The sequence below is a fragment of the Thalassophryne amazonica genome, chromosome 1 (assembly GCF_902500255.1).
Source record: "Thalassophryne amazonica chromosome 1, fThaAma1.1, whole genome shotgun sequence".
In the NCBI taxonomy this organism is placed as follows: domain Eukaryota; kingdom Metazoa; phylum Chordata; class Actinopteri; order Batrachoidiformes; family Batrachoididae; genus Thalassophryne; species Thalassophryne amazonica.
The window spans coordinates 50,158,727-50,181,283 of record NC_047103.1 but is presented as its reverse complement, the minus strand read 5'-3'; the positions used below and the strand labels follow the sequence as shown (position 1 = coordinate 50,181,283).

General features: G+C 39.1%; 1 protein-coding gene across 1 annotated transcript in view; it reads left to right on the top strand.

Annotated features, from left to right (window-relative positions):
* pde7a (phosphodiesterase 7A) overlaps window positions 1-22,557 on the top strand; it is an 83,983-nt gene that overhangs the window by 38,565 nt on the left and 22,861 nt on the right. Inside the window, 1 exon segment of the mRNA XM_034169656.1 lies at window positions 22,170-22,230. Within this exon segment, the coding sequence (XP_034025547.1) occupies window positions 22,170-22,230 (61 nt within the window).

The window sequence follows — 22,557 nt, the reverse complement described above, 5'->3', positions numbered from 1 at the left end:
TTGTCAGGAAATGGCCAACATTCATGCCCTGTTGTTGCTTGGGTTTTGACATTCTGTGAACCTTCTGATCTCAGAAGCCTGGGTGCTGTGACCCCTGGCAGAGAGCCTTAAAGCTGAGATAAGAAACAGAGCTGTAATGTCAGTGAGTCGAAATGCAATGGTTTAGAGCAGTGATTTTCAACCTTTTTTGAGCCGCGGCACCCTTTTTGTATTTACAAAATCCTGCGGCACACCACCAACCAAAATAATATTATAATGCTATTACCTCTGGTTTTGCGCAGAACCCAATTATCGCAATAGAAAATCGATACAGAAAACACCGCATTTCGAAAATCCTCAAGCATTTTGCACTCTGATCTCAAGTAGGGCTGTCACGATTACGAATTTCTGGAGACGATTAATTGTCAGACAAATAATTGCGATTGACAAATATATTGTCTTTTTTTTTTCTTTTTTTTCCCTTCTTTATATTCTACTATTGTAGTATAATTACACAACTCTGGAAGAACGTTTGGCTTCTGTGAGTGGAGAAACTGGGAATGGTGCAACATTTTTATTTTTATCTTCATTTTACATACAGTCCCAACTTTTTCTGATTTGTGGTTGTTTCTGTTGCATTTCTGAAATTGTTTCTCCTCATCAGTCACGTTTTGTGCTTAAACACTGCATTAAGCTCAAGATTGAACAAATAAATACCTTTGGAAAATAACAGCTGTTAAAGTTCAGAGTTCTCACCTGCTTTTTGTGATCTCTGCGTCTGAACATTGTTTTGTTTTTTTTTTGTGGCTCAGTTCATTCATATATTCTCATTTTTTTTAATATGTTTTTAAAGATATTTGACCATTTATTTCATCTCATGATCTCATAAATTCAGCATACGACGCACACATGGTGTGAACAGGACGGTAACGGCAGAATCACACCTTTAGAGAAAGTTCAGAGAGAAGTAAAGGCAGCTTCATGTTTCCGTTTTGTTAACGTTCACTTGGGTTAAAATCCTCTCTCTGCTCCGTGCTCGCTGCGCACTGAACGTGTCGTGCCTGCATTCAGGAATCTCCCTCACCCACCCCCTCCCTCGCAGTCTGCAGCTTGTTAACTCCGCGCGCGCGCACATACACAGGCACTGACACACACACCAACAGCTCCGCATTTTAGACGGCTTTTGAAGGAGACGGCACTGTTTTAATCGGCCGTCAGCCTCCTTGTTATTGTCCCGCCTTAAGACGAGAGCGAGGCTGCAGCACACAAGGCTGAGTCGTTTTATGCTTTATGGATAAAATAAATAATTCATGGTAATCGCGAATATGAAAAATACCCACGGCACCCCGGTTGAGAATCACTGGTTTAGAGTACAATGAACAGACTGTTACACAAAGATACTGTAAACAAAATCAAATTTCGGTTATTCTCAGAGTGTTGTGACCCAGCACTGAAATTCAAGTTGTTCTGTTAATGGACTGTGCCCTTGTTATGTGGAACACCTGAGCTGCTCTGTGACATTGACTTGCTGAAGGCTAGAACCAAATTTTGGGTCTTTTTCCTCAAAAGAAAGATGGGCAATTCTATGAAAAATGGGACATGACAAGGCAAAAATTATTTTTATAGATTCTGAGGGTGCAAAGGGTGCAACTTACTTTTAAAACCCCTAACTTTAAAATAAAAGTTGAATTCATTAGGAAATATCCCTTTCCCACATGAATTTTGACTGTCAAATGATTAAATTGCAACCTGATTAGCATGTAAAAATAGTACTGTATATCACACGCACCATCCATCAGAAACAAACCTGGTGTGTTTAAGTGAAGGAGGGTGAAATGTTTTCAATCTTGCTCCATGGCAGCACTGAGCACTGCCTGTTATCACTTTGTCCTTATGAAACAGAGTGAGACTGATCCTCTGTCAGACACACGGTGCTCTTTTATACAGGAAAACTCCTACAGAGTCAACTCATTTTATTTATGTAGAATATTTTTTCACACCGGGAGCAACTTGGGGCTTAACCTCTTACAGATTCAAAAACATAATAAAAAAACATTGATATGTAGGGCTGAAATGATAATTGAGTAATTCGAGTAATTCAATTGCAAAAAATGTTTGAGGCAAATTCCATGTCTGATGAAGGGCTAGGCCCGAAACGTCACCCTCGGTGTTCATTAAAGACTTGTTTGGGAGCTAACCGGCTGTGCGGATCTTCACTTCATTTTTTGAGGCAAATTCTTTGCCTCGAGGCTTTGTTTATGTGAGATGGGATTAAATGTGATCTTTAATGAGCTTTAAATGTGAGCTGTTGTACATACGTCAGGCCTGTATGTGGTGCTGTAACGCTCCCACAAAAAAAACAAGAAGCCCATGGAGCATGCACATAACCATGGAAATAGAGACTGGAATGGACATCATGTGACTAGCGGCGTGCCGCACGGCGGCCATTACTAAGGATGGAGAGAGCACCTTGAACCAGTTAAACAGAAGTGAAATTAGGGGAAAAAAGGCAGCCAGTGCTTCACCATCAACTGCACCAACTACAAAAACAAATTCTCGAATACTAAAATGAACTGTACAAGAGCCTTAATGTAATTATGTAAAACAAATGTCTATTTTAAAGTTATGTCGCAATTTAATATCGGTATACTGAGACTATAACTCAACGCTATAAGTTCTTTTCATTATGCTGCGTTCACATGCATACAACTATGGAAACAAAAATGTTGAAATATATTTATGTCTATATATATACTTGCATTGTTGTTTAATATGATATGTACATGCTGGTCACAGGCGGCATTTAAATTTTAACAGTGTGGTTGGAGGGGATGGAGGAGGTACTTTTTACCCTGACTGAGGGTCAAAAGTCATAAATTCTGAATGGCTTTATATCGACTTGTAATAAAATGTTAGAAAAAATCATATATATGTTGTTGTCATTAAAAGACTAGCAATAATATTACAGTGGAAAAAGCAGCAAGGTAAATGAGCACAATGTCAAGGCATACTTCAGATTTATATTTTAATATATAAGGATTTTTTATCCAGGCATGTATGGGTTCGTTAGAGCTTTTAATCAACATGAATACAACTTACAAGGCCTCATTTATAAAAATCCATTGAAAATTATGACAGGAAAAAAAAAAAAAAAACATCACAGTAAATGAACAGAATGACTTATTTTCCCCAAATTTCCACACTTTACATAAAACATTTTTTTTTCTACCAGACACATACGGGTTCATTAGAAAGAGCAAGTAAAGGGCTTTAAAACAAGCCTACTTTTATTAAAATCTGTTAACAAATAGCGACAATAGAGAGAGAAAAGCAGCACAGTTTGTCATAATTTCCCCAAATTTCTGCATTTTACATAAAAGTTTTTTTTCACCCACACATGCATAGGTTCATTGGAAAGAGTTTTCAAATGGCTTTAAAACAAGCCTACATTTATGAAAATCCCTTAAGAAATAGCGACGCCAGTGCAAAAAAAGCGGTCAGTTTATTATTGATGATCTGCACATCTCCACCCCTAGTAATGGCGCCTTCCTGTCCCGAGCGACACTAATAGATTGAGGCGCACACGTCCATTCCAGTCTATATTTCCATGCGCATAACTAATGTAAGTGCTAATTGATGTAGCAGGTGACGCTACATGTTTACAAAGCCGCACGATGAGTAAAATAAAGCCTTAAAGAGAAAGGGTCCGCGCTGATTGTCTGAAACGGATTTATTGCGCATTTAAAGTGAAGCAGTGTATTTGGGGGGAAAAAAAAACACTCCACTGGTCATTCTCCACCTATGCAGATGAAGTGAAAGGACGTGCACTTTAAAATGAATCATGCTCAACTATTCGAGGAAAAAAATGCCTATATTCAGATTCAAGAGTTTATCAATATGCTGTAGAGTTAATTTTTCAATGCAGCTGTTGTGGAAACGCTGCACTCCATCGCCGTTTTTCAAAGGCTGTGTTATTCGCCAAGTATCCACAGAAAACAAGGAATTTGACTTTGGTTTGAGCTGCTCTCTGTATGGTATGTATAAATATACACTAAACACTGAATAAATCACAGTAATAAACAGTGCAAATGAAATGTGCAATAAGAGGGAAAAAATGTCCTGTCCGTAGACTGAAGATTTCACAGACCGCCTGGGCTTATGGTTCGGCAAAGCTCCAAAACTCTTAATAATGTGAAAAAATAAATTGCCCAGGAAAACGGAGAGAGAGAAAACACCCTAAATTTAATGATCTGCTTGATGGCACAATGTTGCTATGCCATTGCTTAGGGAGAGCCCTGCCACTACTGATATTGTTTAAAAACACAAAAGTACTTTTTATCCGATTACTCAATCGATAAAATAATAGAATAATCGATTCCAAAAATAATCGACAGCTGCAGCCCTAATGATACGGACCTGTCAGCAAATCCATGGACCCCTGAGGGTTTTTAACCCTCTGGATTCGAATGACATGCCCTTGCGTAAAAAGTCACATGAACTAATTAAGCGGACGTAACACTCAATCTGCTGCACTCTGAGGCTCCCTTTAAATGTGTGTTGAACATGGAGACTTCAACCTTTAACAAAATTTAAAAAGTGCTATAATAGGCCTAGTATAACTTGACTTATGAGTATTTTTTTCGTCATGCGTTTTCAGGAATATTACTGTCATTTTTGGCTGCGTGTTTATGTACACACACGCAGCCAAAAGTATCATTTCCTTCTCTACTGCAGCAGCAACAGCAGTGGGAAGAAATATGACTCCTTCCTTACTGGTTGGCTCCCGAAATTTTTCACCAATCAGAAGTCTCTAACCCCACGTGTGTTTGATCACAGCCCACCCACACCACGTGGGTCTGATTGCGTGTTTGTTTTCTCTTTGTTACTGGTGGGAAGTGTGTGTGGTTAGTGTTTTGATGTTGTTTATGTTTGTTTTGTAAAAATGGGGCATTTTATGAACGTGGAGCAAGCGCTTCAGTTATTCTTTGAACTGGAGGAAGAATGAGTGCACAGCGAGTTGTCAGTCTGAAACAGACAGTGAGGATTCTGGTGCTGAAAGAGATGATCCCTCTTTTGTTCTGGAGGAGCAACCAAAGCAGGGATCCACCAATGTGCTCATGGAGATCTGAAGAGAGAGTGGGAGCTTGCGCTTCTGTATCCAGATCTCCGCTCGGACGCGTAGCAGAGATGAGCCCCAGCACTGACTGCTGGAACAAGGAGGAGGATGCAGACACTGGTCCAGCAGTAAGCAGATTTATGCTCGGAGAACACCAGGAGTCCAGGTTGATACACTTTCCACCCAAAGTCCAAAGAGCTTTTTCATTTGTTTTTTTGCAATTGACACAATTAGAACAATTTGCGCCAACACCAATAAAATTGTTGCAAAAAATAAGGCTTTAGTGAAAAAATACAACTGGACAGACACTAAAATGGAAGCTCTGCACAATTTTTTTTGGACTTCCGATATACATGTCATTGGTGTCACTGCCAAGTCTCCAGGACTACTGGAAACAGTCATATGTTGTCTGTGCCCTTCGAAAGTAATGTCCAGAGACAGATTTAGATCGTTATTCTGGAACATGCACCTCAGTAACCCAGATGAGGATGTAGAAAATGATAGAAAAAAGGGAACAGCAGGTCATGACAAACTGTTTTGAGTCAGGCCTCTTTATGATGACATCCTCAGTGCTTGCTAGGCTTATTACCACCCGAGGAGGGAGCTGGCAGTGGATGAAAGGATGGTGGCAACAAAGGCGAAAACTGGAATGACTCAATATTTGAAGGACAAGCCAATAAAATAGGGCATGAAACATTTTGTGTTGGCTGTTTCAAGTAATGGCTACACACTCAAGTTCACCATTTACACTGGCAAGTAGGGCTGCCACGACTAGTCGACGTAGTCACAACTATGTCGACTATTGAAACCGTCAACAACTAATTTAGTAGTCGACGAGTCATTTGCTTTGAACCAATGAAACAGTGCTGTGATCTGCTGCTTCATTGGATCTCTGTTTCGCTCCTCTTCAGAAGCGGCATCTCTGCTTATCCCCTCTCAAAGCCATTAAAATATGTCAATCATGAGTCACGTGTGGATTAAAGTGACTAACTGGGACTCCTGTCTTGTTGCGAGAAAGAAACGAGAATCGTCCTCTGTTCCGTTGCTCCAAACGCTGCGCCGCCGAGTGAAGTCAGAAAGAAAGAGAGTCCGCTCGGAATTAATAACTTCAAAATGAATCGCCGTTTAAATCAAATGACACCTCTTTCCAAATGTTGTAATACAAACAATAAACTGCAGTCGATCAAAATGTTTTTTTTTTTTACTCCCAAAATGAGACGTCCTGATGTGTAGCAGCCCAAGACTGTGTGGCTGCAGACCTGCAGACTCCATCAGCCAGCTGAGCTCAACTCAGATGTATGGAGTGACATCCATGCCGTTAATGTCTGAAAGGAAATGCTTTTGACAAAGACTACTTTGCAACAAAAATATTGGATTAGTATTATTTGTATATGTATTTCCCCATACCTCAATGCAGTAGGTCATATGTATATGGAACAAGCAATGAGTGATATAAAATAGTTAATGAGTGTTGGGAAATGAAATCTCGCACTTTATGCAAAATTGCAATGGCTTTTGACATTTTAGATTTAACAAAATTAATAAGCGTTTTCCAGAACAGTTCATCATCAATAACACCACCAAGAAATTTTGTATCAATTACAGTTTCAATTTCAGTATCATTTAATGATAAATTTCTGCAGGAATTCCTGGACTTGTTTCCAAATATGATACACTTTGTTTTCCCATAGTGGAGCGATAATTTGTTTGAATCAAACCATTGTTTAAACTTCTTTATACCATGGTCAGTGAGAATTCCATGTCTAACTGGCGTGCATTATTTTCATGTATACGCACACGTAGTTCGGCGAGTTAAGTCACTGTAATATCACTCTGCTCTGGTCATCACCACAGCAACACGCAAATCATTTGGCGCAGATCAGCTGTGTTATGACAGAAACACGATAAAACATGGATTTCCAAGTGAATTTTAAAAATTTTGGCAAAAATAAAATGTTTGAGGAATGGGAAGAGAAGGAGAGCAAACGAGAAGAACAGCAAAAGCAACAGCATAAAGAGTTAACATCGGACAAACTGGACAAGATTGAAGATGGGAAAGAAGAAGAGAACGGTTGCCAAGGATGAAAATATCTTGAGACTGGCATAAAATAGTCCCAAATACTTACGCATTTTTTATCAAGTTCTGTTAACTTAAGTAAATATTTGTGTGTTGGCTCACTGTGTGGGACCATGGTATAAGCGGATTAAACAACTCAAAAGCCGTGCATTATACGGTTTGAATGTGCTTTGCGTCGTGCTGTTTTAGACTCTGCATTGTGCTTTCAAACCGTATAATGCATGGCTTCTCGTTGTTTAATCCTTACGTAGCTCCTTCTCCATCATTTCCAAGGTCTGTCCCAAGCAAACCCCACTACAAAATGCTGTTGTATCATCTGCAAACAAAGTACAACTGATGGACTTGGAAACCGAACATATGTCATTAATGTACAGAAGAAACAACAACGGCCCCAGAACTGAACCCTGGGGCACCCCACAAGTGATTTTCATGAGTTCAGAATCTGTCCCACCAAGCTTCGTTTCTGTAGCTGGCGCTTCGTCAGAATTTTCAAACTTGAAAAATGTGAACGAGTCCTGATGACAACCTCAATTCGTCCGTATTCAGTTTTGCTTTCTGTCTTGACGTTTCCTCATCATTTGCGTTGTTCCTGTACCTTCAGCGTTCCATTTGATTGTCTTCCAACTTCGTCCAGTGTCCCAGTGGATCAATAACTAAAGATCCGACGAGCTGAATGTGACTTGTACATGTGTGGGACGAACAGCAGTGTTTTCATGCAGAAACAATAGCGGCAAGAACATTTTATCAGCTACTGTAACTATTTACGCATGTTGCAGCCAGAGACGGGTGCAACGTGCGTGTGCGCGCACACATTGCTGTAGTGAAGACAAACTTGTTGTCAAGACAACACAGCTGCAGGTGGCTGTGGAGAGCACAGAGTCGCTGCAGAAATGATCAGTGTCAAGGTCGCCGTTTGCTTAGTTTTTCTTTTGTTAGTTTCGGTTTTGTTTCGGTCTTTTAATGTGCTCTGCACTCGCAGGCTTTTCGGTGATGGGAGAAGTGCTGGCTCATTCATCCACTTTTTCTCGACGATTTGTGGCTTTGTGACTTTTTTTTTCCTTCGTTCAGCAATCGCCGTGTGGTCTGGCCATAACATAATCTATGTATACAAATTATATTGTTGGTAAATAATGAGATTTTGTGTGTTGCAAAATGCAATTGTTAAAAATTTCTGTTGCTTTAAGCTGATATCTTTTTCGTTGGTCCAGAGAGAACCTTGTGGAAAAAAGTGGTGCTTCTATCTGCCGAGTCATGGCAAGTGTAACATGTGACGCTAAGCCATCTGACTATTATACAAAACCTGCATATACAGGCAAACCCATGCATATGTGCACTCCATCTATAATGCCCACACTAACGACTGGTGCTGTGTGTACACACAAGAGATTGTTGACACTCAAATAAAGCTTTACAGATTACCCATACTGACGCCAGATGTTTGCTCCTCAGTAAAATATTAGCTTTGGATTGGCTGCTGTCATGAGTTTGAAGGACAGATATGTACAGGTATATATGTGTGTTTGAAGGTGACTTGCTGTAATGTTTAGAATGTCTGTACATTTGTGTGTGTTTTGTTAAAGCACAGTTCAGTTACAGTGTTCATGAAATATCTCTAGACTATACGCACATATTGCCTGCCCTGCTGCTGTCATCTGGTTTAGCTGCTACTGTACGTAGCCATAAGACCAAGAAGATTTTCATCCATTTCTCACAAGTTTTACATTTTCAGCATTACAGAAATTGTTTTGCAGGTTTACAGAAAGGTGTGAAAAGATTTCATTATCCTTCAGAGCTGAGAGGCAAAGAGGACCCCAGCAGTTTGAGTGTGATATAGGACTGCAACTAATTATTATTTTCATTATCGGTTAATCTGTTGATTATTTTCTCAGTTAATCAATTAGTTATTTGGGGTGTAAAGTGTCCAAAAATGGTGAAGGGCGTTGATCAGTAGTCAGGTTTCCATTGCAGTTATGCACAAAATAAATGGTATTTTCAAGCAGTTGACGTCCACGTGTACCATGCCATGTTTAGAGGAAGGTCGTGTGACTTTTCATGTGATGTGACATGATCTAAATGTGAGAAATGCATTTCCATTACATCTTTGCAAAATATTGCTTTGTGGAAATGTCTGGAAAAACACCTAATAAAAATGTGCCCCCCAAAATGGACATGTTTCCATTGATTGTGTGTTTGTTCTTTGCAGTTTTAAATTGCTCTTGGAGATTTGTAATAGAAACTGGCTAATGTTTCCCAAAGCCCAAGATGACCTATTTTAAATATCTTTTGTCCACAACCCAAAGTTAAGGAGCAAAGAAACTGAACAAGCTTCTAAAAATGAAACAAAAAAAATTATGAATTGTTCTCATTTAAGAAGCTAAAATTTGCAAATTTGGACATAAAAAAGGCTCCATGATTAATCGATTATTGAAAATATGTTAATTTAATAGTCGATTTAACATCTAATTCAAGTAATCATTGCAGCTGTAGTGTGATAGAAATGAGGAATTTGACTTTTCTGAAGGCCAGTGCTGCAGTCAGCTAACCATTTAATTTAATCATGGCCTGCTAAATTATTTAAGCATCGTTATCGTCTTTTGTTCTTTACTTTGTGTTATCGTGTTTGTTTGAGAACAGTACGTGGGCAATGTGCCCCAAGGTTGAGTAGCTCTTGGGCTTCAGTGTGTTGCTCAAACTTGCTGTACTAACTTGTATATTTTATCGAACATTTCTGGGGGTTTTTTCTCATACACACAATTTAATTTGCTAATTACTGACTTCCATACTAACAGTTTAGATGTCTTTCACTACAAATTATTGGACATCTGTGTCTAGTTTGGAGACTAGGTGTACTAAATGTGCCCTATTTCATAACCCTTTTTGAAATGCCTGGTGCTATGTGATCTATATTTTGTTAATCTACTGGAATTATCAAACAACTTCTTCTGAATAAACAAACATGAAGATCTCTGTTATAATTTTGCAAATGTGTGTGTAAAATAGAACAGGTTTTTGCAGAAGTCAGAGTAGATCATTGGTACTGCCAGCATTTAATTCACCTTAATTAATGAAATTGCCACTTACTTACTTTTAGTTCCTTTTTAAACATGATTTGGAGTGAGACAAAATGTAGAGGTTATATAAAGTTTTAAACACCTTGAATACTACCCAATGAGGAAAAAAATATTAAATGTGAGTGTGCACAGTAGCACTTCAGTCTTTGCCAGTATGAATTGGATTTGGTGGGGAGGTGCACTTAGACATGCCAGCACCTCTCTGCAATGGGTAAATTGGTGTTAAGTGTATGATCACCCACTTGGCTAGTTATTATTCTACCTTCCTCTTACCTTGGAAGTGGAAAGTTGTGACTTGAAATTGCATCAGTCATAACCTCTGTACCTTCAAGCTAGATAAGTGGGAGTTGCAGTTGAAGCAGATGGTTAATCCTGGTTTACAGATGCAGCTTCATGAAGTGAATGTCACATGTAAAATCTGCCAAAATCTAAGTGGTTTTCAATCTGTGGCAATCCAGATCTTTCAGAAAATCCATCAAGCAATAGTTGTTTTCCCAGGAAATAACTTCACTTTGATTGTGGCACAATGTACTATGAAAATTAGCAGTTTATCTTCATGCAGGGAGTTGGGTGTGGTGGTACTTGGATACTTTGGCTTGACTGAAAATATTGCTTGGATCAACGGGGTTTTATGATTTGATGAAAAATTAATTGCGATTATTCTCAGAATATTGTGATTGTGGTAAATGTGTGCAGTTATAATCCTGTTTCTCTAGCTTTCAAATCATGAGCGAAATATCACGAGATGTATTTTACAATTTATTCAGTAACTCAGAGTATGAAATAAATTGGCTGTATTGCTGTGTGATGTAGGATTTTGGAATAGAGTGGAAATCCTCGACCACAGAGTGGTGGTAGGTTTATTAAGAATCCGAGATAAACATTTTGGGGCACTTCTGTTACACGTGTCACTAGTGGTGTAACTGATCATAGTTGATCCGTACAAACAGCTCCACTACTCCCACGATTCGGCACACAGTGATCCACAGTGACTCTGTTTCTCCCCATTCCGTTGAATGGGAATGTGTGTCCAAAATTTAGCATATATGTTCATAAAAAAAAGTGAGTCCCTTTGGCTGCTCCTTTGTTTTCACTCTGGGTTGTAGGGCTGCAGCTATCGATTATTTTAGTAATCGAGTATTCTATCGATTATTCTGACGATTAATCGGATAAAAAGTACTTTTGCTTTTTTAAACATCAATAGTCCAGGGCTTTTCCTAAGCAATGGCACAATACTCTGTGTCAAAATCTTAGTAAATCAGAAGAGACACGCACATCCAAGATGTGTTTAAAAAAAAAAAAAAAGTGTGCTGGATCAAAAAGAGACAAATATCAAAGCAAAAATCCCCGCAACCTGAGTGCTCCCATGCCAAAAGCTTTATTTGGACACAAATGGCAAAATAGCTGTGCCAAAATCTTGACATTTTGCTGAAATGGCAATGGGATGTGGTTTCTGTTTTGTTTTTTCCCCAACTTGTAAAATGTAACCTTTTTTTTTTTTTTTTTAGGTTGGTAGACTGGTTCCCTGCATTTTTTTAAATCCCTCTTTCTGTGCATTTCAGCTGGAGGTTGAACATGCAAGCCTTGCAGTCAGGTTTTTTTTATTATTATTTTATTTAAGTTACCGTGTTTGTGAAGCGTTGTATGTTGCCCAAAACGAGCAAAAACTAAAAAGTGGAACACTAAGTGCAAGTCTGAGCAAAACACAGAAGAAAGAGTGGACTTTTGCTGAGAGGATCTTTCAGAAACTTTGTCAGTCTAGCCGGGGACGGAGCTGTGACTCACCCAGCCTCTCACACCGGGCAGAGAGAGAGAGAGAGAGACAACAACCGACCACCCAGTCAGTAGTCACTCCCCACGTCGAGCGAACCATGTGTTGTGTTTTTTTTTTAAATACACAAACACACAGCTTTGCTTTAAATGTGGAGTCAGTCTATTTCAGATGATCAGCGTGGACCCTCTTTCTCTTAAAAAGGTTCATTTTACACCGTCACGTTGGAAAGCGGTAGCTTTAGGTGCTAATTTGATTAGCATTTACACGGCTTATTGGCATGCCCTAATCTGTTTTTTTTTTTTTTTTTTTTTTCTGGGGATGTTACAGCACCACACACAGGCCTGGCATATGTACTACAAAGTTAAACAAAGCTTCAAGGCACAGAATTGACCTCAAACATTTTTTGTAATCGAATTATTCGAGTTACTCGACTAATCATTTCAGCCCTACTGGGTTGCCACAGCGGCTCCAACGTGGATCTGCATGCTGATTTGGCACAAGTATATATTCATAATTGTATATTAAATACAACCAAATATTCACTCAAAAGTAAAAAAGTATTACTTTAGATGTTATGAACATCAATGCTGACTGGCATCAGTGCTGAACGGGGGTACCAGAAAACTTGACTTTCTATTTCTGGCTACAGGGGCTGCAGCATTATGTCATAGGCCAGCAAGTTGAATAGTTGTCATCAGCAATCCAAAACTGGAGCAGTCTTTAAACATTCAGTCGAGTTCATCAGTGTGGTTACGAGTCAGTGAACCAGCTGTCCGCTTACGTCGGCTCCGTGTGGAATGGGTAACCCAAGTCGAGGGTAGCCTCAGGAGAGAGAGTGTGGCCTGGAGGGGAGCCAGCATGTGTGAAGTGCAGGGTGAGGTGAGCCAACACCTCAGTGTAGTGTCAAGCAGCTGTCTGTCCACAGAACATGAGCTATACTACAGTTACCAGAGTCAAAGCTGCTACAACTACCGCTGTGTATGTGACTCATACTGTTGAAGCTCCCTCATACTGACCGACACTGTTGGCACTGAATATTACTGTAGACACAAACCCCGCACAAACTGATCAACAGTGTTTTGATGGTTTTGTGGCACGCTGCATGTGCCACCACTGCTCTGCATCCACAAAGTCCATGAAGTGTCACTATGTCTGTGCCACAGTCTGGATCTACAGTCTGTCGCTTGTCTAGAAACCTGTAAAAATAAATCAGCTACTTACTGAGGTCTACAGAACCACTAGAACATTTTCAGTCATACATTTATTAAACTTTATTTAGCAAAAAGTAGTTTCCAGACGTATCACATTAACTACAGTTCAAGATTGGACACAATTTTCAAATTAAGATATTCATAATTTCTGGAGTTGTCCTTGTTTTGGTAGTTTATGTGGCCGATAAGCCAAAAAGGCATGTAACATTTTATCTCTCCACAAATTGAATGTTTTGTGGTTCACTGCTTATATGGCAAAGCATTTTCTCAAAAAATACCATTTACCTCTGAATTATCAATGTTCTTCTGTGTACATCGATAACTCATTAATATACAAATAATGAATGTTTATGAGTTTAGTGGTATGAATAATTCATGAGGTGAAAGCTGGAACATACCATTCAACGAGGCGAAGTCGAGTTGAATGGTTTGTTCCAGCTTTCACCAAATTGAATATTTGTTTCATTGAAAGAATGTAAAAACATTCATTATTTGTTTTATATAACGGCTAAAATAGATCCTTGTCATTTCATATTTTATTAATTTATAAACAACAGAAAGGGGACTTACATTTTGGTGTTTCACTGCTGCTGAAGTCCATATTGTAACGTGTAGTCCGGTGATGCTGTGCACTGACTTCGGAGTTCCATAAAAAAAAGACTTTGTGTAGTTCCTCAGTCCAGCCAAAAATAATGTCAGCTTTTCATCTGAACAGTTCTTTATGCATCCAGTCGGCTTACAGCGGAGTGGATTTTGTGTTTGTGTTACAAAAACTAGCAATGTCGGTTAGCTCAATCAAATCATCATCTCACTTGTGTCGTTGTCTCATGTGCGCGTGTGCTCAGACAACCCAGTTGGCGCTTGTGCGCGCGTGTACTAAAAAAAAAAAAGACTGTACTTCCTTAGTGCAGCGAAAAAAAAATCAAGGCAGAAATTAGTCCAGCTTTTCATTCTAGCTTCCTGCAAACAGATGGCTTACAGCGCAGTGGATTTGTTTTATTTTTTTTTGTGTGTGTGTGTGCAGAGTGCAATGGTACCAAACGTATGGAATCAATTTTGCACTCTAAATGGAACCAAACTGCACTCGAAATGCAACGCAACACAAATGGGATGAATAATCCATGTCATGTGACACAAAGCACCAATCAAATGACACGGATCCACTCAGTTGTTATATAATATACAAATAATTAATGTTTGAGTTCAGTGGTATGAATAGTTCATGAGGTGTAAGAGGGAACATACCATTCAATGAGGCGAAGCTGAGTTGAATGGTAACGTTCATTATTTGTTTTATATAACGGCTAAAATAGATCCATGTCATTTTATATTATATTAATTTACAAAAAAACAGAAAAGGGACTTACATTTTGGTACCTCCTCAGTGCAGCAAAAAAAAAGAAAAAAAAAGTCAGAAATTAATCTAGCTTTGGTGCGTCACTGCTGCTTTGACATCAACAATCCAACACAAACTTTAAATAGGAGTCCAAAAATAATTCTGACGATGAAGTCCGCCATGCCATGCATCAAATCCTCATCCATCAGCAAAACAGACTCTGCCGTGTCAGTCTTAAAGTTAAGCTCTGCCCGGCTTGTGAGCGTGTGCGCGGTGCGGGCTCACACAAGTGGGAAGGCACTTGCGCTCGCGTGTACTAACAAAAAGATTTATTTGTGTGTGTGCGTGTGCGCGCATGCGCAGAGTGCAATGGTACCAAACGTATGGAATCATATTTGCACGCTAAATGGAACCAAATTGCACTCTAAATGCAATACAACACAAATGGGACGAATAATCCATGTCATGTGACATACAAAGCACCAATCAAATGACAAGGATCCGCTCAGCCATTATATGAAGATAGTTATTAGAAGACTATGCTCGTGTCAGATTTGAAGTTCTGATTCCAGACACGCAATTTCCTTTATTTTATGCAATCCTTAGTCATGTAATTGGTAAGTATAGCAATACAGACTGAGCTGTAGTATATCTTTTTCAAGTGGTCCAAGTACATTTTTGGTGAATAACTATTGGGCTGCATCTCTGTTAAGGAACTGTAATCAAAATCTGTAATGTAGACACAACACAATCCTGTTTTAAATAACACACAAATTGAACTGAAAGAACAGATGACCAACAACATAAACCTGCTTTTTCGAAGGCTGTAACTTTTTTTATCTGGCGATTAAATTGGAACTCGTACAACTTGTGCTATGACAACCATTGTTTTTGTCCGTTCAAACTAATGACTCGCCTTAGCAGCAATACTGATGTGTGGATGCAACTTTAAACTGTAGGAACACTGCAGAGACTTGTGCGAAAGATTTACTGGACAAGTAAACCATGTCCCTTTGACATTTACAAGTTTCTACTGTGTTGCTGTTGCTACAAGGTGTGTAAAAAGTCAAGCACAGACAAACTCAGAATTGGGAATGGATCGGGATGCACAGTGCCAGTGCAGGTCGGTCCCTGGATTGGCATCAGAACATTCCTTTTTGTGACTTGTCAATCAGTTCCCAATTAATTTTCATTAGTTGTATTACTCTGTCACATTTTACATTGGGTTCTTTTTTGTTTATAAATTTATCTTGTTTGATCATTTCTGCGTTCTTGTCAATATGCTAGTTGTTAGAGTGGATTTAGATTTTGTCAGAGTTGCGTGTGCTATTTATGCTGGATATGTGTTGTTGTCTTCTCCCATTTGCTCTTTGTCTTTAGACACACCAAAGCAAATTCCATTCAAAACTGTCAATGCTTATTGAAGAGCGTAATGTCAGGAGACCGGCAAACAAGGCTGCTCACCCCTACACCACTCTCCAGGATGTGCAAGACAACTTTGCTTTCCAGCCAAAATACCATTTCTAGGGGTGTAATATTGATCTGATACCAATCAAAAATCAATTTTTAAAGTAATAGATATGACTTTTGTCAATACACAGACTACTGAATCGATCAAAATGTACCATGAATCAGTCAATGGATCAGTTTTAAATGGCATATCTCACTCCACTCATCACTATCTTTTAAAAAATTATATACCAGATTATGAATTGTTACTTACAACTCTTTAGCTTGTGTGAGTCCTGTTGTAGTTAATAAAAATAAAATTAGCCATACAGCATCTGAAAAATACACACAGATTGAGACCTATTTTTAGCCATAAAACTGACATAACCTCAGGTGCTGACTGTTACCTGCCTGAAGGTCACTCCACCTGTGTTCAGCTACAGTTCATTTCATGATTTACTCCAGTACACACTGTCAAACTGGGCTATTTTTCAGTTTTTTGTTTTTTTTTTGGTCTCCAAATGTAGTATGGCTTTAATTTTCCTTTCAAATCAAATTCTGGTATTTTGCGATCATCAAATGTCCATCTCGTCTCGTTGTAACTCGTGGTGTATTCAGAAAAAAGTAAAAACAACATTGCATATGTTTCAGTAAGACTGAATGATAATAATGATTACATACCAAAGTGGTCTCTCCGATTTTACTCCTGCTGTGTTCACACACACAGCCATATAGAATTATTGTTCCACTGTGTGACGCTACTCAGGAAAAATGTCCTTGGGGGCTCCCAGTAGCGCTTATGGCGTGACATGACTCAGCAGCACAAATGACAAACACAGCCGGTTCCACGGTTTTGGGAGAGGAAACATGCTGTCTACCTAATAATCAACATTAGTCAGATGACTACATCCTTGCAACATACACATTTTAACCATTTTGACGTATTCACCGTTAAAGTCCACAAAAAACACTGATTTCCAGAGGTGGAAAACTCCGGCTTCAGAAAGTAAAAGCCCTACCATGTATTGCTTCTACCTGTGCACCCAAAACAGGTGATCTCAGTAATTAGGTCATCCACCTGCCTGAAGAGTTGAACGAATTACAATCAGCAGGTTTATTAGGAAGAGGGAACAAATATGTGGTTGGACTTTTACTTTCTGAAGCCGGAGTTTTCCACCACTGCTGATTTCACAATGTAAAATTTTGTATTTTCCCTCATCCATTTTAGGGGTGGGACCTGAGATGATGTCACCAAAATTCATATTCCTCACAGCTTGATGATTCTGAGTGTTTATCAGAGGCAGGTGATTTAGAACAGTCAGTTAATTTGACTATTCATTTACTAGTGATATGCACTTTAAGGTTATAAATTGGTCAAATCACTCTTGTTATGCTGCTGCTTCTGCATCTTCGAACTCTCAGAATAGTTCAAAGGTTGGCATGAGGTGCTCATGACAGGAATATTTATGTAGATAAAAACAAAATCAACATGTCTGATGAATAAATATACATTTTAGCTGTTAGCACTTTAGGTTTGCTTCACAATTTAATACTGTCATACCAGTTCCGGACATGAAAATTATGCTGTGCTAACAACAGCTGGCCTCTTCTTCTTGGCTTCTTCTATGCTGGGCTTTCTGCTACTGTATGTGGTAGGGGTAGGACCACAGAGCTAAAGCTTAACCAGTTTATTGATCTTTGCCATGCATGGATTGAGTCAAGCACTGCAATCATTAATCAAGCTGAAACATTCTGCTGCCCCGCCCACATTCATTGTCGAGAGTTGTGCTGTTTCTCCATTTTTCTTGACTCACTCACTCACTCACTCGTCTTCAACTGCTTACTGCAATTAAGGGATGGAGGGGCTGGAGCCTATCCCAGTAGTCATGGAGTGTGAGGCCAGGTATACCCTGGATCGAACACCAGTCTGTCACAGGCAATGTTCTTGTCAGTTTTCAAAAACAAAACAAAAACAATCTGAATGAATTGTATTTAAATTTTTGTGTCTGATTCAAAATATCTGCAGCTAAAAGAGCTCAACTCATTAGCTCATTCTTGGCATGATATACTCAAGAATATTGGGCAGCATGGTGGCTTAGTGATTAGTACTGTTGCCTCACAACAAGAAGATCATGGGATCAATTCCCACCTGTAGCCTTTCTGTGTGGAGTTTGCATGTTCTCTCCGGGTTTGCGTGGGTTCTCTCTGGGTGCTCTGGCTTCCTTCCACATCTAAAGGCATGCGGGTTAGGTGGAAATTTAAAAAATTGTCCAGGTCTCCCTTAAAGAGCTCTCTATCTCAGTGGGACTAACCTGGTTAATTAAAGGTTAAATTTAGCTACACAGAGAAATGATCAGTAAGTATTTTGATATCATATCAGCCACGTTATTTAATCAACACCTTTTACTGGACTTTCTATGATTGGGGAAAAAAGTCACAGACATATATAAAATAAAATAAAAAAAAAAAATCACATGACTGCTTTTGGTGCTCCAAGTATCCACTTATCACAAGGAACTCTGTGATCTGCATTATACCAAACGTCTGATAGTATTATAAGATTCAACATTATAAAACGGTTGATAGGAGGTGGAGCTGACTGCTGTTTGCCACAAGTGAGTTGACAAAAAAAAAAAATGCATAAAGCTCTAATCAAATGCGCATTGTTTGGACACAGAAAATAATAACAAGAAGATTGTGGCATAAAACAGACAGCCGCGCCTCTTGTCTGATGCACAGCAGATCCGCTCTCACCTGCAGGGGAGAAAAAAAATGTCTCCTCCCGTCCCACTCCTTGTCTGGGGGGGGGGGGGGTAAGAAATTAGGATAGAGAATTATTGGTGTCTGAAATTGCATCAGCTAGGCCTTTCGTGATAATTTGAAATATAAAGATGACGATAATTTGGCCTTCATATATGGCACTCATCTCCTTTCTCTCTGCAGGAGGCGGGGTCAGCCCTGCCCCAGGTAGAGCAGAGAGCAGGCGAAACGGTGTTTAAAGCAAACAAACAAACAAAAAAAAACACTGCTTTGCGTCAGTTATGACCTCTGCTTTGCTTTAAATGCTCAGTAAGCTATTTTAGATGATCAGCGTGGACCGTTTTTCTCCTCAAAGGCTTTACTTCACTCTGCGTCACGTTGGAAACCTGTAGCTATTGTGCTAATTTGATTCGCGCTTACACGGCTCATGCATGCTCTACTCTTCTTCTGTTTGTTTTTATGGGGACGTTACAGCGCCACACACAGGCCTGGCATATGTGCTACAATGTTAAACGAAGCTTCGAGGCACCGAATTTACCTCAAACATTTTTTTGTAATCGAATCATTTGACTTACTCGACTAATCGTTTCAGTCCTATTTCCCTGTATGAGGTCAGTCTGCTGCATGCGCGTTTATGCAGACAACTCAAACAACTTACAACACCAATTCCAATGAAGTTGGGACGTTGTGTAAAATGTAAATAAAAACAGAATACAATGATTTGCAAATCCTCTTCAACCTATATTCAACTGAATACACCACAAAGACAAGATATTTAATGTTCAAACTGATAAACTTTGTTTTTTTTGCAAATATTTGCTCATTTTGAAATGGAGGCCTGCAACACATTTCAAAAAAGCTGCGACAGTGGTATGTTTACCACTGCGTTACATCACCTTTCCTTCTAACAACACTCAGTAAGCATTTGGGAACTGAGGACACTAATTGTTGAAGCTTTGTAGGTGGAATTCTTTCCCATTCTTGCTTGATTTACGACTTCAGTTGTTCAGCAGTCCGGGGTCTCCATTGTCATATTTTGTGCTTCATAATGCGCCACACATTTTCAGTGGGCGACAGGTCTGGACTGCAGGCAGGCCAGTCTAGTACCCGCACTCTTTTACTATGAAGCCATGCTGTTGTAACGCGTGCAGAATGTGGCTTGGCATTGTCTTGCTGAAATAAGCAGGGACGTCCCTGAAAAAGACGTTGCTTGGATGGCAACATGTGTTGCTCTAAATCCTGGATGAACCTTTCAGCATTGATGGTGCCATCACAGATGTGTAAGTTGCCCATGCCATGGTTTGTTGGTTTTCGGCCTTGCCGCTTACATGTAGAAAGTTCTCCAGATTCTCTGAATCTTCTGATTATATTATGGACTGTAGATGATGGAATCCCTAAATTCCTTGCAATTGAACATTGAGAAACATTGTTTTTAAACTGTTAGACTATTTTTTTCACGCAGTTGTTCACAAAGTACTGATCCTCGCCCCATCTTTGCTTATGAATGGCTGAGCGTTTTGGGGATGCTCCTTTTATACCCAATCATGACACTCACCTGTTTCCAATTAAGTGTTCTTTGAGCATTCATCAACTTTCCCAGTCTTTTGTTGCCCTGTCCCAACTTTTTTAAATGTGTTGCAGGCATCCTTTTCAAAATGAGCAAATATTTGCACAAAAACAAAAAAGTCTATCAGTTTGAACATTAAATATCTTGTCTTTGTGGTGTATTCAATTGAATATAGGTTGAAGAGGATTTGCAAATCATTGTATTCTGCTTTTATTTACATTTTTACACAACGTCCCAACTTCATTGGAATTGGGGTTGTATTACAAAAGGTGATGTTTTATATAAATTAATGTAGGCTTTCACAGATGGGATGGTCACCAAATAGCGATGCTGCCTACGATGATTTTAAGAGTGAGGGTTTATGAGATGCTGTCATTTGTGCAAAATATAGAAGGCAGTCTGGCATGAGAGCCTGATGTTGAGAGTATATCAAAAATAAATCAGTAAATAAATGTGCACTTACTGAACTAGTAACTTTATACAATTAAAATGATGAGATGTAATCCAATTTGAAGACATTTAATGGAAAAAAGTTTAGTTACACTGTCAACAGTAGGAAAAACTCACGTGCCTCATGCAGCTCTGTATGGAAGTTTTGTAGATGACAGCAAATGCTATGTCCATCCAACATTAATATGTTTTTAACATTTTAAACACTGCTTTGTTTTTTGTTTGGTTTGAATGAAACATGTATTTGAAGGTAAGCAATGCCATTTCTGTCTTAATCTAATTTATTGTGGAAAATTAATGTCCAAATTAAAGCAACAAAGAATTTCATCTCATCACTTCAAATTGAATTATCCCATAATAATAATAGTTTCTGAAAGGCATCATGACATCTATCTAGATGCATAGGGAATTGTTTTATAAGGGAGAGATGCACACGTCTAATCATGTATTTGTTTTCCTTGGTATATGGTTGTGCAATAGTCTATATATTAAAAGCTCACAGCCAAACCTTATTCAGCTTTTATGAATCAGACGCTTGGTGCACAATTCAACTCATCTTGTAGTCTTTGTATGATGTAGCTGCAAGAACTGAGTTTTTCTTAACGGCCTGACCTTGCAAGGGCAGAATGGACGTCATTACTGAATGAGGAGCAGCAGGTAAAATTTATATCAGGTGGTCTGCAATGTTTTTAAATTATTTGTTAAAATAGACATCATTTCAGGTTAGGTTAATGTAAAAGTGACAATCATATGTGCTCCTGATAATGTTGTAAACTTGTTAATCTTCATCTCTAGTGGTTCCCAGCACCTTTTTAGTCCATTCAAATTGTGTTCACAAGCTGACGTCTGATTAGGGAAAGTTTTTTCTTTTCCTCCTACACTTGCATGCATTGTTCGCTTTTTGTAATTGAGCCACACTTTGAATATGCCATTGTGAGGCTGAAAAATAGCAGGGAGGAAAATCACCTTGAGTGGTGTTAATCTTCTTGAATGTGCCCCAAAATAAACAGTGTTTATGAAAAACATGGCGTGTGCCAACAAAACACGTGTGTTTCTCACATGATTGGTAGCAGTGGTGTGAGTGCCTTATCATCCTGACGATATGGCGCTAGAACACTTATCAGTAACTGTGTGTGTGTGCGTGCGCACTTGGCAGATTGTAACCAACAGTAGCAACATTACACCACCTTCCACTCATCAAACGATGGATTTATGAAGTATTTACAGAGTGTTAAATGAAAAATGTGCTGTATATCATGTTGCTTGTGTCATTGGCTTAACAGCCACAGGTGTGAAGTGGTCTTGTTCCAGAAATAACTACAAGACTTTAGTTGTATGAACTTTTGACAATTGTTGGTGTTCTTTCTTTGTTTTTTCAGAGACGAGGGGCCATCTCCTATGATAGCTCAGACCAGACGGCACTCTATATTCGTATGCTAGGTAAGTATTTCTGCACTGTTCGTGCATGCACATTCTCTAAATGCATACAGACATTCCAGACATGAGCTGGTTTATTTTCTTCATGGCCATGCCCATTAATACACAATAGCTTACAAAGTATGGACAAAAAGAAAAGGGCTAAATGCAGTAATGGATGTGGCGACATTAATTCATTTTCTGCCACTTGTCCGAGTCTGGATTGTGGTGGCTGCAGACCAAGCAGCTCCGGTCTCTATATGACAGAAGTAGGAGTTGTGTTTGCGTTCTCGGGATTACATTGCACCTGTTCCCAGTGGGTGTTGGACTCCACCGGGGCTTCCCCTTGTC